Source organism: Phyllostomus hastatus, unplaced genomic scaffold, assembly GCF_019186645.2.
Source record: "Phyllostomus hastatus isolate PE091 unplaced genomic scaffold, TTU_PhHast_1.1 phas_scaffold_1674, whole genome shotgun sequence".
Lineage (NCBI taxonomy): Eukaryota > Metazoa > Chordata > Mammalia > Chiroptera > Phyllostomidae > Phyllostomus > Phyllostomus hastatus.
Window position 1 is genome coordinate 14,115,608 of NW_025334011.1, and position 21,330 is coordinate 14,136,937.

Genomic DNA, 21,330 nt, shown 5'->3' on the forward strand with positions numbered 1-21,330 from the left:
ATCACATCCTTGTCTGATGTATCATTGGCAAATATGTTTTCCCATATGGTTGGTTCCCTTCTCATTTTGATGATGTTTTCTTTAGCCATTCAGAAGCTTTTTGATTTGATGTGGTCCCATTTGTTTATTCTTTCCTTAATTTCCCTTACCCTAGAGGATGTATCAGTGAAAATATTGCTGTGTTGTATATCCAAAATTTTACTGCCTATGTTTTCCTCTAGGACTTTTATGGTGTCAAGGCTTATGTTTAAGTCTTTTATCCACTTTGAGTTTATTCTGGTGTAAGGTGTAAGTTGGTGGTCTAATTTCATTTTTTTGCATATACTTTTCTGAATTTCCGAGCATCATTTGTTGAAGAGAATATTTTTACTCCATTTTATGCTTCTGCCCCTAAGGTTTTGAGAACTGCATTTTACATTTGTAAATTTAATCTGCCTAGCATCCCATATTTGTATCTGGTATATCTTTACTGAGGAGATAAGTAAAAGACATGATATGATCTTGTAAGGTAGGATTCTGAGGTGTGTATGTGTGTGTGCATGGATGGCCATCCCTAATCAGTATTAAAGCATATTTTTAGATATAGAACAAGATAAAGAGATTAGATAAACAAATTTGGTGGAATCTACAAAACAACATTCCTTTACTGATAAAAACCTCTATTGGTCCACAAATCAAGAATGAATAGTAAAGGCCATTTTATTACAAAGACTCGACTAAATTAATTCAGATGTTCAACTCTTCTATATCAGGATAGTATGCTGTGTATCACCATCTTTCTCCCTCCAAAATTACATCTTATTTTATTATGCTCAAAGCCTTTAGAATGACACTTATCCTAGTTGTAAAGAGAGGGGAAGCGATGGGCAAGGGGATAGGGAGGGAACTGAGATGACAGCCCTGAGGTAGCACCACCTGCCCACTCTCTTCTGGCTCTTCCAGTCCTTCAGGGTCACAAGTCTAGTTAGTAGAGTTCATAAAAAATCCATTGAGCAAAGTATATTTCTATTCTATACCAATACATATGATTGAAAACATTAAAACAAGCTAATCAATTTTTAATAGGAACATGGAATTTTTTTAACTCATCATGTTGAAAATGAATTAGACTAAATTAAGCAGTTGTTTTGATAAGCAGAGGCTTTGATATTAAGCCTCACCCTTTAACAGACAGGGTTGTCCTTTCATCCACACTATTTTGTAACACAAGATTCCTACAATCACAGTGATAGGAAAAAATGTAATTATGACTAATTGTAACTATGTAGATCATAATGAAAAATTTCAGACAGATAAGTTGTGCACAGTGATTTTTAAAAGGTATTAGCTTAATATGAACACATAATTTTTGACTTATCTCACTTCAAGGGCTCTATCTAGAAAATCAAGCCAAGTGTCCATTATCAATGTCCCTTTTTTCAAAAATTAAGACATAATTTAATAAAGTAAGATTCATCCTTTGTAGTGTAAAGTTCTGAAAGTTTTTACATATACAATCATATAACCCCAACTACAATCCACACATAAAACAATTCCATTGCCCTCCACAAATTGTATCATTAATCTTTGTAATCAACATCTTGCTCCATCCTCTGCCCGTGATAACCACTGATGTGTTAATCCTATAGTTTTAAATATGCAAGAATGATACATAAATTGAATCATACAGTATGCACTCTTCTGAACCTGGCTTCTTTGACCTGGCATAATGCACTTGAAACATATCCAAACCTCATCTAATGAGATTCATTCATTGCTTATATCAGTGTTCTTTTGTTCATTTAAAAATTATTTGATTTCTTAAGTTTTAAGAGTTTTAAAATACATATATATTAAGGATATAGTCTTTTATTAGATATAAGACATGGAAATAATTTCTTTGAGTATCTAGCTTGTGGTATCACTTTCATAACAATGTCATTCAGAGAACAGAAATCCTTAATTTTGGTAAAATATAATTTTCCCTTTATGCATTATACATTTTATATTGTATCTAACAACCACTGCATTTCATAGTAAGCCTTAAAAACAAGTAGTATTAATTTTCCAATTTTGTTCTTTTTCAAAATTATTTGGTTATTATAGATCTTTTGCATTTCCATATAAATTTTGATTCAGCTTGTCAATTTCTTTCTACAAAAATTACTGCTGCCCTGGTTGGCGTGGCTCAGTGGATTGAGCATGGGCTGCGAACCAAAGTGTCGCAGGTTCGGTTCCCAGTCAGGGCACATGCCTGGGTTGCAGGCCATGACCCCCAGCAACCACACATTGATGTTTCTCTCTCTCTCTCTCTCTCTCTCTCTCTTTCTCCCTCCCTTCCCTCTCTAAAAAAAATAAATAAAATCTTAAAAAAAATTACTGCTGAGATTTTTATTGTAATTGAATTGAATCTATAGCTCAGTTTGTGGAAAACCGACATGTTAATAATACCGAGTCTTTTAATCCATGAATATAGTATATCTCTCCATTTATTTAGGTGTTTTTGATTTCTTTTATCAACTTTTTATACTTTTAAGCATACTACTCTTGAACATGTTTTGTAAGAGTTAGATTTAAATAGTTAATGTTTTTGGTGCTATTGTAAATTATACTCAAATTTCAATTTCTAATTGATCATTGCAGGTACATATGTATAATATGTAAATACAACTGATTTTTATAATATTGACTCTTCTTTAACCTGCTAGTAACAAAAAGAGACAAAGCAAGTATTCAGTGAATGTGTTGGGCTTAAAAGAACAGAAGATCACGTGCATGAAGCTTTGCCACCTGAGTGAAAGAAGTTAAAATATCCTCAAAGGAGAACGTATGCTTTTAACATTGTTATATTTTAAACTCACAAAGAATAACAAGTGTGTTTTATAATTCCTGCGCATTATTAAATGTGTGAATTACTGACTATTAATATAATTAGTTATATTAGGCTCTGATATGTAACAAATATTTCTATTAGGACAGAGAAAAAATAAACTGTACCTTTCCAAGCACCGTCAGCTGCTGAACTAAAAGATGAGCACTTTCAGTTTTGCCAGCACCGCTTTCTCCAGAGATAACAATGCACTGCACAGCGAGAAAAGGAAACTTTGAGAAGGCTTTCTTACATGCAATTTAGCCAGCAAAAGAAAGTAGGAGGAGTTTCTAAGAATGTGTGACTCCTTCCTTACCTGATCTGAATTATATGTTACCATTGACTGGTAGCCAAAGTCAGCCACTGCAAAAATGTGAGGAGGATTGGCAGTTCTCTTTGCTCCAATATATAGTTTGGAATGCTAAGGATTTAAAAAATATCACATTTTGTAGGGTTTTGTTTTTGTTTAAACCCTAGATTATTTACAGGTAGAGCTCCAATTTTTTAAAGCACAACATAAAGAAAGTTTTATATCACCGAACATTACATACATGTTACACACACCACACACTTACACATATGCACAATTCATGTAAAATTATGTAAAATAAAAAAGCCTGATACAAAATGAAATATGATATGATTATATGATATAGTATCACCCTCAAAGCAGTATTTAAAAAAAGACTCTTTTGGGAGTCCATACCACTTCCAAAATAGAACTTATGGTTTGAAAATACTATTAGTTCTTTAAGTAAAAGAACCTTTAAAAATAAGTCAATCAAGTATCATTTTGTTGACTACTCCTTGGGCATGATAATATCTGACATATGGTCACCACTTTTTCCTTTCAAACCTTTTACACACATTCTCTTACTTGATTTGTCTAAGATCATATAGTTGATTGATGGCAGAATTTGCACTAAAGTGCAAAATCATCTGAAACTTAAATCAAGGTTCCTAAATTCACTGTGTAAATTTTAAGTTGGTAGAGGAAGAAAGTATTATGTATTTTTTACATATAAAAAATAACTCAGGCCCTGTCTTAAATAATTTTCTGGAGTACACAAATAAAAGAGAATGGGTCCAATTAAAAAGAGCTTAGTTTAATTCCAGAATACTATTCTATATTTAAACCACTAGGGGTTGAATAATGGATAATTATATATTTATATTCAGATAACACACACATGGCCTGATATTAAAAATGAATTAACATGTCTAAAGGATTTTTAAACTCCTAAGACAGGTTTTATGGCAGTTAAATATATAGTACCTATATAAACAATGTAACTATATTTTTAATTCTCCAACACTTGGTTTAGAGGTAGACACTGAGTAGACAATTTTTTAGGCAACTGTGTATTGATCTGACATTCAGCATAGACTAGTTATCAATAACTGGAAGTAACATTCTGCCATATACTTTCAGGAAAAGGAAGACCACATATGGCATTCAGATTAATCCATCTTTTATTTTTTCTTGTATCTATGTTTTAACAATAATTATTTAACTGTTTATTCAAGGTACTAAATAAAACTTTCTTTGGCATAATTTAAATTAGTTTACATACCTGAATAGTGTACTTATCAGTATAAAGGAAGAGAATGCAAAGCACACCACATACCTCTGTGGAATAAAGACCCAGACTCTGGAAAGGGTTCAGAGCAATGAGTATGTCTCCCACATAGATATAAATCTGACCTCTGGAATAACACTTCTCAAGCTGCTCAGAGACTGTATTCTATAAGAAAATAAACATAAATTTTTTCATTAAAAATAATTTATGATTAATTACAATTTAAAAAGGAAGGAACCAGTAATAAATAAAACATCTGGAGTCCGGACCAAGGCTCTAGAAAGAAAAGAAGTACTGATAATAGGACGTGTAACATTTGGTTAACAGCTGCTCTTTTACTTGACAGGCATTTTTTCTGGTTGTGAGAGCCGTAGAGGGATGTCATTGTTACCTGTGTTTCCCAAAGGACAAATTTGATATTATAGGAGATTATATATATAATGCTTCGAGGAAATAAATAAATGCAGAAGGTAAAATAAAGAGAAACAATACTAGAAAAGGCAAGGGAAGGTAGTGAACACATTATCATTCCGAATCGAGGTTGGTTAGTGGCTTTGTGTTATATTCTAGCTCTTTGTTTAGACATTTGGCTGTATGAGGCAGGAATGTAAAGTTCAGCAAAGTAACTTTCATAGTGGATAAATCATGAGTACATGAAATCAATTTTAATAGCACCATGTACTTTAATAGTATACGACAGAAGAGAGGACCAAAAGTTCTTAGGTCAAAAAAGAGACAAGAAGAAAGCCCAGACAATAGCAACAAACAAACCCAGTGTTTAACATATAGGTCAGCAATAGGGATATCAAGGCCTTCTTTGTGATCCACAAACCTAGGAATCCACGTCATTGAAAAATTTGATACATAAGGATTCATGAAGGTTTTGGCAATACCTGACTTGCAAACTGTCTGATTACAAGATGTTTGATGTTCACTAGACAGATTATTTTGAGGAAGTCCTTGAGTTGTTTATGCAACCCTAAATTTACCAAATGACTACTTCTGTTCAGAAAATGTCTCCTGATTTGTTGCATTTCTGAGCAAAAATGATCAGGCATGTATCAGAAGTATTTAAAAAATAAAAATCTGTTGATCAGGCAGGATAGAGATCCTAACTTTTTACTGAAAAGGAACTATTCATTTCTCTAATGATCTGATTACCTGGAATAAAGGGGAATGAAAGGAAAGAAGGCTGAAACTGCAATGTACTGGCTTGGATTTGGACCTACACAGAGATGTTTGAACTACTTCTGAGGTCACTGGGGTGAGTAAGGAGTTCCCAGAAGAATTCAATGCCCTAAAAATTCAATGCCCTAGCTCTGTGAGAGCAGGAGCTCTCTGATCCCATGAGGGGGACCACTGACTATAGTAACAGGCTCTTGATATCTCTTGGAGGCCTCTAGGTACTGCCTCTGAGAGTGGAACAGGAGAGGAGAAAAAGAAAGGACACCACATAGAGGTTTCAGGAGATAATTTTTTGACCTCAGGACATCATCTTTTTGAAACTCCCAGAAGGAATTCAGGGGAAGAAGAGTCTGTGATCTATAAGCACTCATGAGAGTGGAAGCTCACTCCTTTGCAATCTGAATATCAGAAGCAGACAAAAAGAGACAGCAGACTGGAGCTACCTGGACATTCCTGTCACACGCGTTAAAGCGGAAGATAAGTGAGAGATTCAGGAAGCTAAGAGACAAAGAAAGCATGATATTTACAGATGCTGTTCAAACAACCTGCTGCTCACATCAATTATATACATTAGAAAAATCAAGAATGTTTATGTTCAATTAAACTCAGCTCCTTACCTCATCCAAAACTTCTAGGGTTGCTAAATCATCTACATCCTTCTGACTGGAAATTAAAGGTCTGCTGAAGTTACTTTTCTTGGTGTGAATACGTTCGTGTCTGTGGAGCAACACAAAAAGAAAAACCATTTCTGATTTGAGAACTTATAACTGATCACAGCTGGAAATATGTTTTAGAGTCATATGAGACTGAAAAACTTCTATGAAGCTGATTTACTAAATTTGATGATAATAATTTATCAGAAAATAGCCTAATGCATTTGATCTGTTTGTCTTTTTTCTCTATTGGAAAAATAACTTGTTAAATTTACTTCATGGATGATCAAGAGTTCATAGTTTCTATCAATAACTATCCTACATACAATTTGCTTTAATGTTTTCTCTAAATTCCCATGTGTGATTTAATCTGCTACAAATTAGTGAGTCGCAGAGATTTGAATTCATTAGATTTCCAATTTTGTCTGAGGTAGTATTAGGCCATTGGTGGTCAAGGAATGCTAATTTAAAAATTATTATTCAGCAAAATTTAAGAAGAGTACAAAAAATAAACCACATTGTGGATTTTCAAAAGGTTAAATGCATGAAGAAAATTGATTTCAGACATTAGAAAGTTTATTCTCAAAGGAAAACATTTCAGCATCTTTCACTAAAAGCATAAGGATCCTGATTTGACACAGAGGCTGGAGAAGTTGCTGAGATAAACACAAGGCTTTGTTTTACCATTTCTGGGCATAAAATTATCATCCACTTTCTTTTGAGCAAAACTGTATTTCCAACATTTATTTTTGGATATACTTTTAAGTAGCTGAATTTCTCTAGTAGTAAAAGGAAAAAGAATAAATAGATTATGAGGAATAGTAAGAATCATACCATTCCCTCAGTAAACTTGAATGCTTTCTCATTACTTGGAAAATTCAGTCACTATTGATAAACTGTCCCGGCCACTATCCATGGCCAGCCCTGCTTTTGTGCACTGCATCTGCCTCCTCTCACTTGTTCAAGGAAATCGCTCTTGTTGGCTCCTTTCTCATGACTACATCACTCACTCTTCCCTGTTAGCTGTTATGGCAAACAAAAAACACCATTCCCTGACTTCTGTTTTTTCCATCTACTGTTCCATTTCCTTGTTTTATTACAAAAATTATAAACAATTTTTCTAAATTCAATATTTTCCACTTTTCTCTATCATTAAGAAAACCCATTTCAATCAGGAAAGTTTCTCTAAGGGACATTCATGGCCTCGTGTCACTAATCCAGTGGTCAGTTCCAGTTCTCATTTTACTTAACGTATCAGCAGCATGTGACAGACCCCCTTCTTGACTACATCCATCTCAGCTTCCTGTACTCCTCCCTTGATTCTCTTCCTTAATTTACTGGCATCTTCATCTGTGTGTCTTTTTCTGTTTCCTCCTCATCTTTCTGTAACATTTTGGAGTTTCCTAAACTTCAGTCCTTGCAGCTATTTTCTTCTCTATCTGCCTTCATGTCCTGTTTCATAGCTTTAAATACTACTCATGCACTGACAAGTCTGCTGACCTCCAGACTTAAGCATCCAACTGCTTACTCGACACTTCATTTGGAAGTCTAACTGGCAGACTTAACCCATTCCACACCATGTTTCTGAATACCCCCAGAGCCCCATACCTGCTCCTGGACCATGACCCCATCTCAGTAAATGGTGACTTCATTCTTACTCTTCAGACAAAGGCCTAAGAGTGATCCTTGGCTCTTCTCTTTCTTTCACACTTCCCGTGCAATCTATATACAAACCTGTTCAGCTCTTTCTACCACTGGACATTTCTCACCACCATCTACCTCCTCCATCACACTTCATCTCAGTAGCCTTCCGAGTGGTTTCCGTTACCATCACTGCCTTGCTACTCTTCTCAACACTGTAGTCAGAGCAATCTTTTTTAAAAAACATGTAAGATGTGTCCTTTGTTTTTATTTCCTCCTTGCCCCCACCTGTGTGATGAAACTTTATTTACTTTTCACAGTCTGACTCAAATGTCACTCTTTTGTACCACTCAGCATAATTCTTACATTCTTCGGGACAAGTATCGTAGTTAAGTCGTTTCAGGCAGTCCTTTGTGTGTGGATTTTATTCCCTTACTAGACTGTAAACTTCCTTTTGACAGGGATATCTCTTCAAAATATGGTGCTGGAACAACTAAACATTCACATGCAAAAAAGTAAAAAAGACTCTAGACACTAACCTTACATCCTTCACAAAAATTAACTCAAAATGGATCACAGACCTAAATGTAACATACAAAATTATAAAACTCCTAGAAGACAACATAAGAGAAAAATACAGATAACCTTAGGTTCAGAGATGAGTTTTCAGATACAACTTCAAAAGCACCATCCATGGAAGAAAAAATGGTAAAATGGGCTCCCTTAAATTAAAAACTCTGCTCTACAAAAGACATTGTTAAGAGAATAAAAAGTGAAGCCATAGACTGGGAGAAAATATTTGCAAATTATGTAATGATATAATACTTGAATCTAGTAATAGGAATAGTTTCATTCCTATTTACAATTCTTAGAGTCCTCTATAATTTTTATAGCATTTATAGAAATTTATAGTTAGGCACTTATTTGTGTGGATAATTTAGTTAATATTTGAATCATTTACTACCATGTAAGCTCCTGTACAAGGCTATGTGTGTCATAGTTCCTATTTAGAACATAGTTGGTCCTCAGTAAATGTTTGCTGAATGAATGAATGAATAAATGAATGATGGAATATCCCTCATGATTTCTGGTACAGGACAGGCACATAGTTTGTCTCCACATTTTCTAAACACAACACATTTCATCTTATTTATCCTCCCATTTCCAAAGAAACTCAAATATAATTTTTTATAAAACAGAAAAAAAAGTCCAACTATCCACTTGATTGAAATGAAGAGCCCTGAAGTTTTTATCTGTTTTTATGGGCCCACCTGGCAGCTAAAGACTGAAAAGGATTATATGGGAACCAGGGGATCAATACTTGGCTGGCTGCTACCTTCATTCTTTTGCTCCTGTGAATTCATCTTCCATGATACTTTTGGTATTAGCTTCCAAAAATGTAGCAAAGATTTTGATACTGTGATGACTAAAAACCTCAGATGCCCCCCCTATTCTAGAGTATGACTTAAAAATTCCTTGGCATGAAATCAATGAATCTTCACAATCTTGCCTTAAACAACCTTTCCAGCTCCATTGCCCACCCTCTTGTACAGAACATTCCCCTGTATGTCAAACATCTCCAAGATTCTTTACTTTGTTTGCTCTGTTTCCCCTGCCTGGAATTACTTTCTTCCCTTCTTTGGCCAATTACCAATTATCACGCAAAGTCAGGCTCAACTAGCACCCTCTCTGTGAAGCCATTGCAGAGAGCATGCACCACGAGCAGAGATGCTCACATTCAACTAGGTACATTCATGTTCATCATCCCTGCCAGATGGTGATAAATTGTGAGAGAAACCAAATGTTATTCATCTTTCTATGCCTGGTGTTGAGGATACAAAGATGTAAAATACAACTGGTGGATTCAGTTGAAATACTGAGCCCTACTCCTACCAGCTGGTGTGCAAACTAACCCTTTTGGCAAGGGAACTGAAGCCCAGTTAGGTGCTGGAGGAACACAGTGAAAAGGCACATGGTTGTCCAACACATCTTGGCTCCAGCAAACTTCCCTCCCAATCTCTCTCTGGTCAGGGTTGAGGTCAGTTTAACTAAAGAAGCATCCTAACCATTGAAATTACCTATTTGTATAACTATATTTCTCCCATATACAGTTATATATAGTTATATTATACATTATGCAGTTATTTTTCTCCTGTAACTATATTTCTGCATCACTAATTACTGCAGAACACAGCCACTGGCAAAGTGCTGCTCTGGAAAGCATGGTCAGTGCTGCTGTCACTTGCTCAGGCCTTAAACATTATGGAGGAAATGAAGCAAGAAAAGGAGACAGTTACAGCTGTCACAACAAAGTAGGACTTGTGAATGACTCACATCTCTATTGTTTTGAGTGGCATGATAGTTGTATCAATAATATTGTTCAAATTTAAAATTAGTGTAACATTGATAAAGCCACACAATTAACAATATGGAAGAGCGTAGGACATAAGAGTGAGAAGAACAGTGAAATATAATGCAGTGCCATTTCCTTTCATTTTAATAAATGTGAAAAGTCAGATCAGCAAGTTTGTATCAGGTTCAACCTTGTGGCAAAACTCAGTGAACCACGTGATTAATGTAACGTTCCATTCTTAATCTGATTTGTTAAATTTCTCCCCCACTTCAAACATGCACACACACACACACACACACACACACACACAAGCTGAGCCTTGATTTATATGTGTTTCAACATTCAATCCTGTATTCATTCAACAGCTCATTCATTCAACAATTATTTAAATTTCTGGAGCACCCAACATTCTGAGATAAAGTTAAGAAGACACCAGAACAGGTCCCTGCTCACATGGAGCACACAATCTGATGAAAGAGTTAATAATAATAAAAAAAATCAACAGTCCTGGCCAGGTGGCTCATTTGGTTGGAGCAATGTTCCATACACCAAAAGATTATGATTCCCAGCCAGGGCATATACCTAGGTTGTGGGTTCAACCCCCTGTCAGGGTGTGTATGGAGGAGGCAACCAATTGATGTTTCTCTCCCACACATCCATGCATCTCTTTTTCTCTCCCCCTCCCTTTCTTTCTCTCTAAAAAATCAATAAACATATCCTTGGGTGAGGATTAAAAAAATCAACAAAAAAATTTAAGATAATTTCAGCTAGGACTTATATGTTTGGGCAGATTCATTTTTGTAGAAGAATATGTTAAAATCAAGGAGGTACAACTAGCTAATGCTTCAAATATTACTCTATTAATTGACATATATTCATTCACATGGGTTTTAAAAATATATAAATGAAGCATAGCTAATTTAGATGCATGAATTCATTTTGAAAGCTTTCTCTGTGGGTTAAACACTTTAAAAGCTATTAAAGTTGTAATGCGTGATGAAGAAAAACAAAAGTAGATTTTATAAATGATAATTAAAAAAGAATCAATAGTTGTGAAAATACTTTATATGTTCTTTCATGTCTCTTTTGGCCACTAATGTATCCTAAGCACCTAAAAGAGAAGCTGGGACACAGATACTCGGTAACCATCTGTAGAATGACCAAATGATCATTTGTCAAAGGAAGATGTCAAGCCCAGTCTTCATCATGACATTAACATGATATCCATGTTTGTCTGAAACAAAATGAATTCTTTGGAGTTCACTTGGGTAAATAAATAGCTTTGAATGATTTTTCTTATTATACAATTGGGTATTTCTTAAAATGAGTTATTACATTTCTACAAGGACATCTAAATGTTTCTATAATTTTACACAGTAGTGAATATCTTATCAATCATGACTGATTGTTTTTCTGGTCAACTTTCATTTTTTCCAGTATCAAATGATTTTTATTTATTAGATTTAACTACATACCAAGTGCCAGACAGAATTATAATGAAAATAATTTTTGATTATTTATTTACTTATTTTTTAAAATTTTATTTATTTAATTTTAGAGAGAGGAAGAGAGGGAGAAAGAGAGAGAGAGAAACATCAATGTGTGGTTGCCTCTCACGTGACCCCCACTGGGGATGTGGTCTGCAACCCAGGCATGTACCCTGACTGGGCATTGAACCTGTGATGCTTTGGTTCACAGCCCGCACTCAATCCACTGAGCTATGCCAGCCAGAGCTCAATTTGTGATACTTTAAAAAGATACACATGCATAGGAAGTGATTGCTACAGATTTTGGAAGGGCTTTTCTTTAGACTATTCTCATATCACTGCCATTTTAATAAAAATATAAGTGTGCAGTTTAATCTAATCACTATTCATTTGAGGCCTTTCTACGTGCAAGGCATTGTCCTAAGTGTTGAGGGATTACTGTGTATGAAATAAGATCCAAAATCTGCATTCAGTGAGTTTTAATCTAATGGGATATATAGACACATAACATTTAAAACAACATAAGGCGCAGTGCCACAAATGAGGTAAATATTAAATGTTATGGAAATAATAAGGAGGAAATAATTCCATTCTGGTGAACTGGAAATGTTTTTTATTTGTTCGGCATTTAATCTTGGTTTTTAAGTAAAAGTTAAGATTCCATGGCCTGTATGAGGGACCGGTGACTGATGGTTTGGTCAGGTCTGAACAGCCTGGGAAATCGCAGTGCATGATGCTGGAGGCTGAGGAAACAGAGAGGTCTTAAATACACTCAAATTCTACACACTCTACAAGCAAAGCATGACCTTTGACCTTCCGTAGCAAGCCTGAATTTCGCCCAGTGTTTCTTATCTCGCTGACTGACTTATCTCACTCATCTGATTAGCTGCACACAGTAGAAATCTCAATCTCCGTCATCTTCTATTTGCACTCTATCACCAAATTGTAGTGTTGCCATCTAATTAAAACTTCTCAAGTCTCCATTTCTCCAGATCCCCACTGAGAAGATGATGGTCCCACTGAATGAGCTGGAGTTGACAGAAGTTAGGAACAGTGAAACAGACAGGAGAGAAAAGTCAGGTGTGTGAGAGTTATAGAATATTTGTAGGAACATTCAGAAAATTTGCCTTGGACTGCTGACTTGATACTTGGGTAAAAAGGGAGATTTCTTACAATTGAACAATATTCTGATCTCCTAAATCCTAAACAGAGAGAGTGTTTAATAAAACTTTAAATGTTTCAGAGGATCCTTTCATTGTGAGTTCTGAGCTGATAGCTCTTTTTTAATGTTGTAGTTTCATTTTAGCCCCTACTCAAGACTGCCAATCCAGTTTACCTTGCTCTATTTTTTCTTTAGCATGCATCATCATCTAATATACATTATTTACTAATTTATCATATTTATTGTTTGGTGTTTCCCACTGGTATGTAAGCACCATGAGAACAGGAATTTTTTAAAAGATGTAAATATGTTGACTGATATACCCTATTCTGCTAGACCAGATTCTTACAAATGATAAGTGTTAAAATATATTTCTTGGGTAAAAGTGTGGATATTTTCTTTTTACTAAATGTTCATCTACTGTGGAACCAAAGAAAAATTTTACTATTGTTTTTACTCTGGTAAACAATTGAAGTACTCAATTAAAAAGTACGTATATAAGTTTTAAGATAATTTTATAATTCTAACATTTTCCTTTTGCCTTTATTTTATAGAATTGGTTTCCATTCTCATTACTGTATTTAATATTTAATTTCTGTAATACTTGGGAGAAAGCAAAGTCAGAATCCTTCTGTAAGATTTTTGTCCTCTTGTGAAATTACAGCTTGTTAGCCAGATCATATATTGCATTTACTCTGTAATACTGGAGAGACATAGTTTCAGACTATAAATATTTTCTTTCTGTGCTATCAAAGGTCACAGATGCCCTCAGGGATAGTTATTATAGTTTCACTTGTATTTCAGTTCTACACACTGAACAACTATTGCTGTTCCGTGTTAAATATTTTCTTTACTATTCAGTTTTACTATTGCAATGCAACAGCTTTATTTGCTTTTACTTTGGTGAGATATACTCTTGTAAATATCAAGCTCTATCTTCTAAGGCAATCCAGGAGCCACTGGGGTGGTCTAGCAATCCTTTGTTAAACATAAATCTAATCAATGGTTTTATTTTAGTTTCCATGTCCATCTTTGAATTCTAGAAACAAAGTCACAACTGGAAGTACCAATGGGAGTACGGCTTTCACTGGTGTGCCTTGGAAAACTAGTTTTTATTTATGTGCAGTTTGGCCCTTTTGGCCAAGTGTGTAGCTCTGAAATGCTGATGGGAAAGAAAGCTGGATTAATCCAATAATTCTAGCAATGACTGGAGTGACAGATGTCATAGTCACCCAGCCCCCACTACAGTTTTAATTGTCCTTTTCATTCACAGAGCCTTTCCTCTTTTGCATGTAATTCCTTAAAGATGTGCTTTAATCTGTACTGTACGGATAAATGCACATTCATAAAATTTGAAGCAATGCTGGGTGAGGTTGGAAAAGAAATACAGTTGACCCTTAAACAATGTGGGGGTTAGGAACATTACCCTCCCCCACCTTGCTCTCCCCTGCAGTTGGAAATCCACATAAAATCTTTGACTCCTCCCAAACTTTACTGCTGACAACAGGCCTTGCCAATAATATAAACAGTCAATTAACGAATATATTTATGTTATTTGTCTTATATACAATTATATCTAATAAAAATAAGCTAGAGAAAAAATGTTAATATAATCATGAGGAAGAGAAAATAGATTTTAGTACTGTATATATTTATTGAAAAAAATCCATGTCTAAATGGACCTATGCAGCTCAAACCCCTGTTGTTCAAGGGTCAGCTGAACCTTGTTAGCATCTTCCTTAATTTATTCTAAATATCTGTATTAGTAGGCTCTCTCCTCTTTTCTCCATGTGGGTACTAAAGCACATGGAATAAATGAACACTGAAGGTTTCTGTAAAAAATTAGCATGTTCCTACAGGATACTCTGTACCATTATAATGTGTTTATTGCTGCATTTAAAATCACTTTCTGATTTTTCTTTTTGCTAATGATTTTTGCCCATTCATTACCATGACCAAAATTCCATACTCTAGGGTAGGAGTGTCAAACTCATTTTCACTGCGAGCCACATCAGCCTCGCAGTTACCTTTAAAGGCCTTTATAGTAGTTCCTGAAAACTCTTCTTCCCACTCTCCCTTCCCTCCTCCCCTCTGGTTATTGTTAGATTGTTCTTAATTTCAATGACTCTGGTTATATTTTGTTTGCTTTTTTTCTTTTGGGGCCAAAATAATTTTAGGACTGTATAAATGTGACTACTCCTTAACTGTTAAGGAGTTGAAATTACGTTCAGCCCTTTGAAGGCAACCACGAGGCTGATGTGGCCCCCGGCGAAAATGAGTTTGACACCCCTGCTCTATGGTATGGATTGGCAAACTTCTCTGGAAAGGGTCAGAAAAAGAAACATGTCAAGCTTTGCAGGCTATCTGACCTGTGTCACAGCTACTCACCCTGGTTATCGTGGCGTGAAAGCAGCCTAAAGAATACACGAATGAATAGGCATGACTGTGTTCTATTAAAACTTCATTTATAAAAATAGGCAGCAGGCCAGATTTGGCCCACAAGCCAAACCTTGCTGAGCCTTGGAGAGTCACGAGACCTGGGGGAAACACAAGGGTCTCAAAGAGAGGACAGCAGAATCTATCAATGAACGCTGTTCACCAGGTAGAGAGGCCTTTTTTAAAAATCAGTGCATTAAATGTTAATGTATGCTTTATGACTGAGCAAAACTTTTTAAAGATATTAAACTGTGAAGTGCTTCATATTATATTAAAAGCTTACAAGCTAATTGAAGAATAAATTAGAGGTATCATTTAATACAATTGATGTGTCAGTGAGGGGTATGGGAATCAGCTTTTTAAAAATCGAGTCTTTTCTCCAAACTTCAACACTTTTATTTCAAAAAAATATTAGATTCTCTCCAACCTCTAATTGTCAGTGATTTTCAACATCATAGGCCTCTCTGACCAGCCTTGATGTTTTTTGCTAAAATAATAAAGAATATTAAACAATGAAATTAAATATTAAAAGAGGATTGTTAAACTTTCCATTAATGCTCTAGTTATTTGCTTGTATATCAACAATATCTCACAAGAAACTGCATGCATTGGTCACCTTTGAGAAGGGACATAAGTGAGAAGAAGACTATTTTCACTGACTATGCTTACACTATTTCCATATGTGTGGATTACCTATCCAAGAAGCATAATAAGGGAAATGCTATTTTCCAGCATAGATTTTGATATATAACTAAGAAGCAGCCTGCATCAAGAAGTATATAATCCTTTGTTTATGATTTGGGCAATAGGCACAATCTCACTTATTAGAAGGAGTGATTGTATTAAGGCTATGAGCAGGTTTTAAGCAATGTATAGCGTGTAGTAATCACTTGGAGGTGGTTCTGGGAAGGGTGAAACTGTGCCTCTGCATTCTAGAAAAAGAATCAGTTACCTGGAGACCAAAGAAAACTGTTCCCACTGGGAAATCTTGTCTGCTTCTGCTGTGAATGGGACTTCTCTATTCTATTATTTTAGATAGAGTGACCTGGTTTTAGATGTTGAAGTAAAATTGACATCTGTGTTTACAAGAATATTTGATGGCTGTTCTCTGTCAAGAGCTCCTAACATCTTTCTTCCTCTCACTCTTACCTGAGAGACAAGTAAGAGAGCAGAGAAGACACTGTTTCTGTGAGTAGGATTCTGCCCCAGAGAGGGAGTTGCACAGTTCCTGCACTAGGCAGAGCTTTGTTACCATTGCCTCAATAAGCATCTGCAGGACACACATCATTACAGAAAATTTATCTGGTTAAGAACAAATATGGCTGGGGAGTTTCAAGGAGTTTGCCTTTTTAAGGAATGATAGCACGAAGGGTCACTGAACAGTGTGTGGTTATTTTTATTCCATTTAGTTTATTCCAAGTATAAAAATAATCTCTGTTCTTTGCTAAAAATACAAAAAAATGCCAAAAATATAAGAAAAAATCACCTACAACTCCATTACCATAACATAACTATTACTGCCATTTTGGTATTTTCTTGTATTTTTTTTCTTTGCACATATTTTTAAACAAGTTGGCAGAATTTCCTTTTTGTGTCACCTTATTCTCTCAGCTTCCTGTCTGGTTACACAGACATAGATAAACTGTCCCTGTTGTGAGCAAAGGCCAACTCTTCTACTTGTACCTTGGTCTCTCAGGATGCTGCTGTAAGGGCGCTCTCTCATCTGCATTATCAACTTTTCCATCAGCATTCTAATGGGCTCTAGTGTCTCCCCTCTTTAACAATCTTTCTTTTGATCCCCTATTCCTTTACTGTGGCCTCATTTCTCCTCCTTTCATGGCTGAGCTTCTTTTTTTTAATTTAAATTATTTAAAATGTTTTAAAATTTAAATTATTTTATTGTTGTTCAATTACAGTTGTCCATATTTTCTCCCCAACCCTCCCCCCTCCCCCCTCCAAACCCACCTCCCTCCCTAGCTTCCACCCTCCCCCTTGGTTTTGTCCATGTGTCCTTTATAGTAGTTCCTAAAAACTCTTCTTCCCACTGTCCCCTCCTCCCTCCCCTCTGGTTATTGTTAGATTGTTCTTAATTTCAATGACTCTGGTTATATTTTGTTTGCTTTTTTCTTTTGTTGATTATGTTCCAGTTAAAGGTAAGATCATATGCTATTTGTCCCTCACCACCTGGCTTATTTCACTTAGCATAATGCTCTCTAGTTCCATCCATGCACTTACAAAGGGTATAAGCTCCTTCTTTTTCTATGCTGTATAGAATTCCATTGTGTAAATGTACCACAGTTTTTTTGTGCATTTATTTGCTGGTGGGCACTTAGGTTGCTTCCAGCACTTGGCTTTTGTAAATTGTTGCTATGAACATTGGGGTGCATAGGTTCTTTTGGATTGGTGCTTCAGGGCTCTTAGGGTATAATTCCAGCAGCAGAACTGCTGGGTCAAAAGGCAGTGACATTTTTAGTTTTCTGAAGAAATTCCATACTGTTTTCCCCAGTGGCTGCACCAGTCTGCAGTCCTACCAACAGTGCACTAGGGTTCTCTTTTCTCTGCATCCTCTCCAATACTTGTTTGTTGATTTGTTTATGTTGGCCATTCTGACTGGTATGAGGTGGTATCTCATTGTGGTTTTAATTTGCATCTCTATGATGGCTAGTGATGCTGAGCATCTTTTCATGTGTCTCTGGGACCTCTGTATGTCCTCTTTAGAGAAGTGTCTGTTCAAGTCTTTCCCATTTTTAGTTGGGTTTTTTATCTTCCTGGAGTGGAGTTGTGTGAGTTCTTTATATATTTTGGAGATCAAGCCCTTGTCTAAGGTGTCATTGGCAAGTATATTTTCCCATATGGTTGGCTTGCTTTTCATTTTAATGCTATTTTCCTTAGCCACACAGAAGCTTTTTAATTTGATGAGGTCCCATTCATTTATTTTTTTTCTTTTTGTCCCTTGCTATAGGGGATATATCTGTGAAGATGTTGCTGGGTGGAATGTCTGAGATTTCCCTACCAATGTTTTTCTCTAGGACTTTTATGGTGTTACGACTTATATTTAAGCCTTTATCCACCTTGAATTTATTTTTGTGTATGGTGTTAGTTGGTGAAAAGAGTAGCTCTTCTTCCTCACCATACTGCTCTCCTTTAACCTCTCCTGGCTGGGGCTCCCTTCCACCACATCCTGCTGAGATGGCTTTTGTCAAGGTCACTGCAGAAATTCTTGTGTCCAAATTCAGCATTACTCTATTTTTCCTAAATTTTCAGCACTATTCAGCAGACCTGACTATTTTCTCCTTTTTGAAGCATTTGCTTCATGTGGCTTGCAACAGAATACATTCCCCAGCTCCTCCTCCATAGAGGACCACACTCTCTTAACCTCCAGTTCTGAATCCTCACCTTCTGCCAAGTCTCCCAGAGCTCTGCCCTAGGCCCCCTTCACATCTCCTTCTAAATACTCACATTCAGTGACCTCATCCAGTGCCAAGGCATTAAGAACCTCTATGAGCAAAAGACTTATAAAGATGATTTCCAACATAGATTTCTCTCCTGAAATTCAGATTCCTATATTCAACTGCCTACTTGATAACTCTGCTTTTATGTTTAATTATATCAAATTTACCCACCCCCTCACAAAGAATCCAAGAACTCCTTCCACCTTACTTGAATAAATACAGGAGGATTACACTATCATCATCCATGGATGGGGAACGACACCCACATTTTAGGCTGGCTGCCAAGGTAATGTCTTTATACACACACACACACACTCCTCCTCCCCCAAACATACACATATGTAATTTTCTGAGAGGAACTTGTGGTACAGTCAAATCTATATGAGTCAAACATAAAACAATAGTATTCTACAGGGTGCAGCAGAAATAATGCTGGCTTGAGTGTGGTTGGTAGGGTAATCATATGGGTATAATAATTTATAGTTTTAATTTGAACATTTCATTTAAAATGTCATATGGTGTGCTTGAGTGTGATACTGTTATGTTATAGAATTACAAGCTTATAATTTTATAATAAAATATTTTGTAATAAGAAAGGGGTGTTATTTGTGCCAGACCCTTTATTTTAATTTCAATTCACAAGACTAGCATAGCTACAGTCAGGTATTTTTCTCTTTCTTTCCTTTTTGAAAAAACGACATTTTGACTTTATATTTTTTCACTTAAAAAAATCCAGCTGTATTTATATACATGTATAGAAATCTAACTTCAAAAATGAATCATAATCCTCCAAAACCAAAAAATTCCGTTAAATACAGCACTTTTTTTTTTGCAGAGATTACAAAACTAAATAAGGAAGCAAACAAGATTAGGGCAGCTGAGCAGGCAGAGATAAAGCGTTACGTGTGGTTGGGAATGAGGGCACATCATCTTGAATTCTACTCACAGACTGAAATATTCTGCTCTAACCCTTAACTACTATCCTTAAAAAAGACTTTTCGTTTTTCTCTGGCAAAAAGATGGTTACAATTTTAGCTAATTGAAAGCACAAAAATTTCCAGTGTCTTCTCAGTATACTCCTTACTCAGTCCCTGTGACTTGATGAAAACGTGCAGAGAACTGAAAATGTGAAGGCACTCAGGGAAAAGGGTTGCTCTGCTCTCCACTCAGCCTTCGCATCTCATGAATCTTGCTTTACTGCAAAAAAATCAGTACCATCCACACTCAGTGTCCTGGGTCCATGAGGCACTGCAGGATTCAACAGTAAATGTAATTCTATGCAAATGTATCTTATACCAAAAATAGATGCAGTCAAATCCTAGGCCATTGTTAACTTGAAAAAAAAATAAACAAATGGGCAATATTGCAGTATTTCTTGCAACCTTTATAATTTAGGTCAATGTTCTTAATAATCCCTTAGATTATTTTTTCTCTCCAGAATACAAATTTTTATAGATGAATGTCTTTAAGAGAAAGGCCAAATAATGTACACACAGAATTTTTCAGGAATTTTTGTGCTTTTTAAAAAATGGATTATATTTTGCTCTATTTAATTACATATACTTGCTGGATTCATTTTAGCCCATGAAATCAAATGTGATTATTTTCAGAGACCTCTGTAAATAAAATAATTACAAAATTATATGAAAAAATAAAAATATTTTAAAGTAAGGATCTGAGTCAATTTAATATAGCTAAAAATGAATAATGTCATCTTTAAAATAATGATTTCTAGAACATCATTGGAGACATTAGCATTTATATGAATTTGGGAATCTAATGTGATTTTCAGAATTTATAAAGTGGTCCAAATAGTTGGTAAAATTTAAACTTCCCTACAAAAATTAGCATATTTTAATATTAAATTCTAATGAAAAACAATCTTACATTAAATGATGCTGAAGATACCAAGGAAGTACTAAATAAATGAGTCCATACAAACTTTAAGGAAACATTATAGGATTTCATCCTTGTACAGATTTTCTGTAAGCATTTTTATATGAATGCAATTTTATGTGAAAGTACTTCAGAGTACAAAATTTTCATAGTGCCTATATATGGTATCTCCAGCACCATGGTCTCTCAGCCTCACTTCCTTCATGGCAGCTCAGGGTTTGCAGGAAAAATATTCCAAGAGACATGATGTGGCCACTGACAGCTATTTAAGGCCTTAGCTCAAAAACACCATAGCATTACTTTTGCTATCTTCTATCAACTAAGGAGGTCACAGAAAATGCCAGGGATCACGGGCAGGCAAGAAATACTCAAACTCTTAATAAAAAAGTGTCAAAAAACATTCAGAGAAGAACTAACACCTCTCCTTCTGAAACTATTCCAAAAACTTCAAAAGAAGGAAAGACTCCCATGCTTATTTTACGAGGCCAGCATGACCTTAAATCCAAAACCAGATAAAGACACTACAAAAAAAAATCATAGGTCAATATCCCTGATAAACAGAGGTGCTAAAATCCTCAACAAAATATTAACAAATGGAATATAGCAATACACCACAAGATCATACTCCACGAAAAGT

At 35.4% G+C, this 21,330-nt stretch overlaps 1 protein-coding gene across 1 annotated transcript in view; it reads right to left on the reverse strand.

The window, feature by feature from the left end:
- MYO3A (myosin IIIA) overlaps positions 1 to 21,330 on the reverse strand; it is a 203,556-nt gene that overhangs the window by 120,853 nt on the left and 61,373 nt on the right. The window contains exons 9-12 of the mRNA XM_045858071.1: positions 6,231 to 6,330; positions 4,477 to 4,593; positions 3,165 to 3,269; positions 2,977 to 3,060 (exon numbers count right to left, since the gene is read on the reverse strand). Of these exons, the coding sequence (XP_045714027.1) occupies positions 2,977 to 3,060; positions 3,165 to 3,269; positions 4,477 to 4,593; positions 6,231 to 6,330 (406 nt within the window). The remainder of the gene's footprint in view (positions 1 to 2,976; positions 3,061 to 3,164; positions 3,270 to 4,476; positions 4,594 to 6,230; positions 6,331 to 21,330) is intronic.